Source organism: Apus apus, chromosome 8 (assembly GCF_020740795.1).
Source record: "Apus apus isolate bApuApu2 chromosome 8, bApuApu2.pri.cur, whole genome shotgun sequence".
Classification (NCBI taxonomy): Eukaryota; Metazoa; Chordata; class Aves; order Apodiformes; family Apodidae; genus Apus; species Apus apus.
This window is the reverse complement of record NC_067289.1, coordinates 3,633,994-3,641,215: the sequence shown is the minus strand read 5'-3', so window position 1 is coordinate 3,641,215 and position 7,222 is coordinate 3,633,994. Positions and strand designations below refer to the sequence as shown.

Below are 7,222 nucleotides of genomic sequence, written 5' to 3'. Positions count from 1 at the left end.
GGAAGATTATTTCCATCACTGTCAGTGTGGTGAGGTTTGAACAGCTTGTCAGCAGTGGGACAAAGGAGTAAGAAACCCAGCTCATTTAAAGGGATCTGGATAAATTTGGGAATGGAATTGTGCAGTAGTAGCTGTGGTGTTTGGGTTCTGGGTTTGGTGGCTCAGCTGGCACCTTTCAAGCCAGCAGTCAGCAATGTCAATGGGACAAGCAATGAAGATGTTCAAGAGGACAAAAGCCTCTCTCTTATAAGACTTACTAATAAGTAAGTCTCTTACTTATTTTTGAGGGTTTCTTTGAAAGGCCCATGTTGAATGGCTTGTGAAAACAAAACAATATGTAAAAGCAGAGACCTGGACAGATGAACAGCAGGTAGGAGCTTTCCCATGTAAGCCTTCCAAGGTGCCTCCATTCAGAGACACATTCCTGGGGTAGGAGCATAATTGGGTCAGCGGGTCTGCTAATTGGCCTCTGCTGCTGCCAGTAGAGCAACAGATAAGGCCTTACTTACCCAAGAGATAAGAGCAAGGCACAATCTTGAACACGTCTTAAATGCAGTTCAGTGTAAGGACAAGAAGTAGAACATGAGGAAAAGTGTTTCTTAACTTGTTTCGCTTTGTTCCCAGGTGAAGGTGGCAAAATTGTTTAATAAAAAGCAGGTTACTGACTAGGTGTGTGTGTGCTGGACGTAGAAAGAGGCAGAATGGGGTGCTCTTGGGTGTTGATAATCTGTTAGTTATTCTCAGTCTGGTGCAATACGTGTTAAGCAGCTGATATATTAAGATTTTTCTAAAGGGACAACTCAATAACTGGTACTTATGAAGAGTCTGAAAAAATTGCTGGGGAAACCACTGACCCACTGACACTAGTTTTTTATAAACTGTGGAAGGTAGGCATGTGTTCCAGAGAAGTGTAGCAAAGATTTGCTTGTCCAGACATCTGTCTGAAACAAAACAGGGGGAAGCTCCTGGGGCCAGTGGTGCCTTGAGAGCTGAAATGACTCTTGAGAGGGTTTTATGGGACTTAATTCTTGTCAAACTTTGAGGAATTAGAGGTTTGGGTTTAATAGCAATGTTGAGTGTATACATAAATGCCTCACAAAAGCCCACCTGAGAAAGATGTGTAGTAAGTAGAATGGCAGAAACTTTCCCAGAAGGGGGGAAGAAAAGAAAGGAGGAAAAAAAAAAGTAGTGCATGGTTTTAGTGTTGGGAATTAATTTTAAGCTAAAAAAGCAGATGGTTCTTTGTTCTGTGGGATCTTTTAGGAGGAAGCCAAGAGGGTGTGCTGTACACAAGGTGACTGTAGTAGTGAGTGCAGGTCCTGCATCTCCAGGTGTGTTTCCACTCAGGTTCAGTAATACCAGTGTCTGAAGAAGCAGAATAGTTGACTGCTTAGTGTGGTTCCTGGGCTGCCTAGGAGCAGGAGAGGACCCTGCTGTGCCGTAATCGGGGTATCTCTCAGCGTTCTTTATTCCAGATCTTCACACAGAAGAAACACTGTTGTTACTCCTCATCAAGCTCCAAGCTGGCTAATAAGGGACAAATTCGATGTGTTCCAAGCACGGGGCAATCAGTCTTAGCAATGATCTTGATAAAGTCTAGTCAGCAGTAAAGCATGATAGTCTGAAGTGATTTTCCTTCAGTTTCCTGATTTGAGAATGCTGTTCCCTTAGCTGGATTCCAAAGAGGAGCTGGCATACATGCTGGAGATGGAAAGGGAAGGTGGGGGAGAGGTCTTTTAATTATCTTCAAGTCAGCAAAGATCAGTGTTTTGAATCAAAACAGATGGTCTGTGATAACCCACCAGTGATTGGGTAAATAAATTTACATGGCACACATGAGGAAGGCAAAGCAAATGGAGAGGAATTTCCTTTGAATGTTGCTATATTTGCACTGTCATTGCTAGCCAAGGTGGAAGTGAGAAGTGTAAATAAAGTGTCAGAGTGAACCCTTCTGTGGTGACTTGCAGTTTTGCTCTGGGGAAGTGCCAGGGTTTGGTGAAAGTCAGTTTGGTGAGGAACCTTGTGCTTGGTGTTCCAGTGGCAGGGCCTGTGTCACACAATTGGCAGAATGGTGAGTTTCTTGTTTACAAAGGGTATACAGCTTTAATTCTTAGGTGCACTTCAGGCATTTCTGCAGTGACTGCAAATGAGGCTGGAGTGTTGGTGGCCCTCACCTTCCCCTGGCACAACTTTCAAAGCCCCACCAACACTGGGGCTCCGGGCTTGCCTCGCCACCTAAAAATTCATTCATCACCTCATTCTCCAAATCTTTCCAAAAAACAAAGGCCATCATATGGTGTGTAAGGCCATGACATCACAATAGGGGGCAGTATGGCTTTATATGGTGTGTAGGGCCCTGAGACCACAATGGGAAGGTATTACGGACTTAGGTGGTGTTTATGGTCATGACATCACAACAGGGAGCACTATAGCCGTATAGACTGTGTGGTCATGACATGACTATGAGGGGACAATATGGCCCCTTATATGGTCTGTAAGGGTTGGACTAGATGATCTTCAGAGGTTCCTTCCAACCCTGACAAAAATGTGCAGTTTGGGGGTGAAATTGGGCAATTTGGGAGTCAAAATGGCCCATGTTGTTGTCAAATAGGCCATATTATTATGACAATTTGTGTCAAAATGGGCAATTTAAGGGTCAAAATGTTTAAGGTTAAGTAGCTGGGAAAGCACAGAGCTCCAGTGTGAGTGGGGCTGTGAAAGTGCTGCTGAGAATCAACTGCATTCAGTCCCAGCAGCTTCCTTGGGAGGGCAGCCGTCAGCTTCCAGGGCAGAATAAGGGAGCACTATGCCGGCGGCGAGGGAAGCAAGCAGTCCAGAATCAATGTGATTGATAAAGCAAGCTTCGATTTATTGAATACACAGTGTTACTTTTATACCCTTTTCCGAACCTACATGTAGTGAATTCATTGGATAGTAACTACTTGTAGTGATTTCATTGGATAGTAACTACTTGTATGATTTCACTGGATGGTAACTACTTGCAGTGATTTTACTGGATAGTAACATACACACTGAGTTCCAGGGTTCTTCCTTTGTTTTCTATTATTCTACTTCTCTACCTTGTCCTTCAGTTAGTTTAAGCTAACAGAGAGATCGTTTATACTTGTGTTAGGCTAAAAAAAGAGATTGCTTGTACAGCTGCTATTTGTGTTACACTCTCAAGGCCTCTCGAGGAGATAGCAAGGGCCCATGGCCGTGCTGCTCAAGCCATTCTTCAACAGCACTAAGTTAGGTGTTCAGCAGAACCCTGCACTCCAGTCTTTGTGAGGTTCTGAAAAGCACTGGTAACGGAACATTTAAACCAGCAAAATTGAAATCTCTCAAGTTTAATCCACCCAGCGCTCCTTGCATAACTGTAGTAAAGTAATAATGAGTATTGATGATGATAATAATAATGAGTATTAATGAGTATAACCTGTAATGAGGGTCCACATGACCCTCCTGAAACCCGGTTTGTCCAGTCTCTGAGAACTTTAATTCAAGATACGTGCACTTACTGGGGACAGCCATCTAGGGGATGGAAAAGTAAAAATACTCAGTGCTGCCCTGCTCCATCTCCTCCTGTGGTCTGTGTGCCTGGGCAGCTGAGCTTTGGGGCTGAGCTGCCGCCCACGCCTGCCTGCCACCTTGGCAGAGCTCAGCATTTGTGTTCAGAGTTTTAGGGGCTGTATCTGCCCCAGCACGGGCATCTGGGCATGAAATAAGACTGCCCAGGGTCACTACAGCCTCTTGGTGCCTCCTGGACCCTGGAGACAGACTTAAGGATGAAAATCTCATGGAGATTTTGATCAGAAAAAACAGCCAAGTGGCAGGTGGCTCTTTGGTACTTCCCAAAGGCTCCTTCTGAGCAGCATCCTCTTACCAGAGGTCCCAAGACACACTGAGCATTGAGCATTTCTGTCCTTACCTGGCACTCCAGGGATGCAGGAGGCAGGATGTTTGTGAGCAGCTTTTTGATACCTAGAGAAAGATCCAACCCTCTCAGGTCTTTTCGAAAATCCTACCTCGGCCCAGCAGCTGGAAAGCTCTGGCCCTCATCTGCTGTGCCAGTAATGAGATGGGAGCAGGCTCCAGTCTCTCATGACATGGCTCACAACATCTGTCTGCTTAAGCTGAGACGTGTCCCGTACTACTTCCCCATCAATATTGCAGGGCTCCCTGCTGCTGCCAGCACAGTATCACCTGTTCTGGAGCTACAGTGCAGGGTGGTGTCAGCTCATCCTCCCACCAGAGCTGCTCCGTGCTGGGTGCCAGCCTCTGCTGGGGCCAGGGAAGGGCTCAAGAGGCTGAAGCTGTAATGGATCCTTGCCAGGTGATCGGTGTTTAAAGGCTTTGATCTGCTGCTTCTTCATTCTCGTCCAGCCCCTCGATGGAATTTCTCACGTGTAACTGAGCCTCACTAATCCATCCTGGCCATATATAATGGATGGCAGTGGAGTGAAGGAACACAAACGTGGCTGGCTATCAGTAACAGCTGCTCAGGCAGCAGCAGTCCCTCTGCTGGAGGTCCCCTGGTGCTGGTACCTGCCCTCTGGGCCAGCCTGTGCAAAACACTTCCTCTGGCCCCAAAAAGCCATGACCAGCTTCGGCCATTCTCTGCTGGCCTGAGGAACAGGACAAGGCTTGGAGCCAAGCCACCGAGCTGCTGTTGCCAGGATTGGCACTGGTGCCACCCACTGAGCCCTGGCGCTGCCACTCGATGCCCCCGTCAAATATTAATGCGATGCTCACTGTGCTTTCTGCCTTGCCCTGGTGCTGCAGCTGTGGCCCCTGCCCTGTCCGGGACTGCCCGACCCTTGCTCCCTATGCAGGGACTTTGGGAGTGCAGCTGCACGTACCTTTGGGTGTTGCCTGGGCAGGACCCAACCTCCTACACGCACTGACGGTTTTCCAGGTGCCTCCTGTCCCTGGCAGCTTTACAGCAGGTAAGGCCCTGCTGGGGTTGGGGCTCTGGCTACCCCCATTAACGGGGGAAAGCCAGCCTGTCACCCCCTGGGGAGCAGGGTAGGCGGGCCATGGGCATGGGGTGCCTGGAGAAGGGCTGGCAGCAGTGGGGGCGGTGCCAAGCTTGGTTCTCAGCTGCAGGGACATCGCTGTGTCCCCCGTGAGGAGAGGGGGCAGTGGGAGCTCTGCAGTTCTGTCTTATCTTCTGAAGGAAATGGCCACCCGTGGGTCTTCCCCAGGGAGGATTCCCTGCAAGGAAGTACTGGGGTGATGTGCTGGGCATCCTCATGGGGCACCCCTCATGCGTGGAGGGCCCTGGGGGTTTTGGGGGCCCATCTCCCCTTGTTTGCCCTCTTCCAGGAGGAGGCCTGTGCCTCTATCCCTGACAGCCACCCAGCCCAGCAGGGGATGGAGCCCAGCAGGTCAATTGCAGCAGAGCTGAAGCTCCGCAAGCCCTCACCGCGGGCCAGGATCCCGGCATCTTTCCTCGCCCATGCGGTAGGTCGCTGGCTCCGCCCGCGGCCCCCGGCTCGTCCCCTCGGCTGCTGTCCCCTCCCGAGCCCCCTGTGACTCTGCTGTGCAGGGTGCGGCGGCTGAGCCGGTGGGCCCCCCCAGGCCGGACCCCACGGAGGCAGACATCGATGCCCTGGTGCCCACGCATGACGAGCGGGGCCACCTGATCCCCGAGTGGAAGCGGCAGGTGATGGTGCGCCGGCTGCGGGCCCGGCTGGCGGATGAGACGGCAGCGAGTGGCCAGGTGTGGGGCGTCCTGGGGCTGTGGGGCACACGCTGCCGGCACGGGGTGTTGCTCACAGCCCCTCTCCACAGGACGCGGGCTCCTGGCACTTCTCACCCTCCCGCCAGGCCATGCTGGGCCCCTTCGGGGAGCTGCTGACCGAAGGAGACCTGCAGCAGCTGGAGCGGGCGGTGGAGAGTCTGCGGCTGCGGCGGCGGGGCGAGGCGTACCAGGGCGAGCTGCGGCGCCTGGCGCGGGAGCTGCGTGCCCTCCTGCCCGCCCCGCTGCTCAGCATCACCGTGCGCAGCCCCCCGCCCGCCCCCGGGCAGCCACTGCCCCTCTGGTGCGGCCGCCTGGCCGGCGCTGTCAGCAGCCTGGCTGCACTGCTGTCCCACACTGAGGGGGCACGGGTTGCGTCCACCGGCGCCATCGCCGCTGCCACTTGCCCTGCTGTCACTGGCGGGCAGCCCAGGGAGCCGGGGGGCAGCCTGGCGCAGCGGGAGATCCGGCAGTGCGGGGTCTGTGTCCGCAGCCTCCGCGGTGCCTTCGAGCCGGCAGAGGGGAAGGTGGTCGCAGGGAGCGGCGTGGAGGCCGCCAGCGACTCGGGCATCAGCTGTGAGGAGGCGTTTTCCGACGGCCCCCTGGGGCCAGAGTGGGGCAGCCTGAGGAAGGAGCGGATAGTGATGCTCTTCCTGAGCCACTGGAAGCGGTCTGCCTACGGGCCCTCTCTGCCAGCCGCTGGGGACCCCCGGGATGCTGCAGGGACTGGGGGGGCTGCAGCGGCCCGCCTGGTGCGGCAGCGGGCGGCCATCCAGCGGCTTCTGGCCAGCTGGCGGGACGCTGCCTCCTGTCGCCCCCTGCCCCCCGCTGCTGGGCCTGCCCCGCTGTCCCCGGAGCAGTTTGTGGTAAACGCCAGTGGGAAGGCAGCCGACTATGACAGCCTGTCGCTGGAGCTCTTCATGCTGGGATATTTCCGCATCCTGGAGCAGGAGCTTCCCCCCGAGGAGCGCCATGGCCGCCACCTCCTCTGCTTCGAGGTGTTCGAGCAGCTGGGCCGGCACGGCTGGCCTGCCGTGCGCTCCTTCCACCGCGCCGTCACCGACGAGATCGCCGCCGGCCGGAGAAGCTGGCAGGATGGCTTTGATGACATCAAGGCAAAGTATTTTGGGTCCTCCCAAAGCTCAGCCAGGGGGCCAGCGGAGGCCTGGGGAGAAGGGGAGGAGATCTGCCGCTACATCGACCGCAGCTTTGCCTTCTGGAAGGAGAAGGAAGCAGAGATCTTCAGCTTGGAGGAGTGATGCCTGCTGACGGGGAGGGCAGAGGGCTGCATGGAGCCGCGGTTTGCAATAAACGCCTTTTCAGTTGTGTCTGAGCTGAGCAAGGCTTCCCGAGGCAAGGGAGAAAGCTTTTGGGTGAAGGGGGGACCGTCTAGGCACCCTGTCCCCCAACCTCCTCACCTCCCCTGGGATTCCAGTCTTGGCCTCTGGCTCCCTGTGGCGAGGCGGCTGCTGCCTGTTTATT

General features: G+C 54.0%; 1 protein-coding gene across 1 annotated transcript; it reads left to right on the top strand.

Annotated features, from left to right (window-relative positions):
- Positions 1 to 5,373: 5,373 nt before the first annotated feature.
- ESPNL (espin like) lies at positions 5,374 to 7,053 on the top strand. The gene is made up of 3 exons (XM_051626549.1): positions 5,374 to 5,463; positions 5,549 to 5,742; positions 5,781 to 7,053. The coding sequence occupies exons 1-3, from the start codon at positions 5,374 to 5,376 to the stop codon at positions 6,997 to 6,999; spliced, it is 1,503 nt and encodes a 500-aa protein (XP_051482509.1). The 3' UTR covers positions 7,000 to 7,053.
- The last annotated feature ends 169 nt before the right edge of the window (positions 7,054 to 7,222 follow it).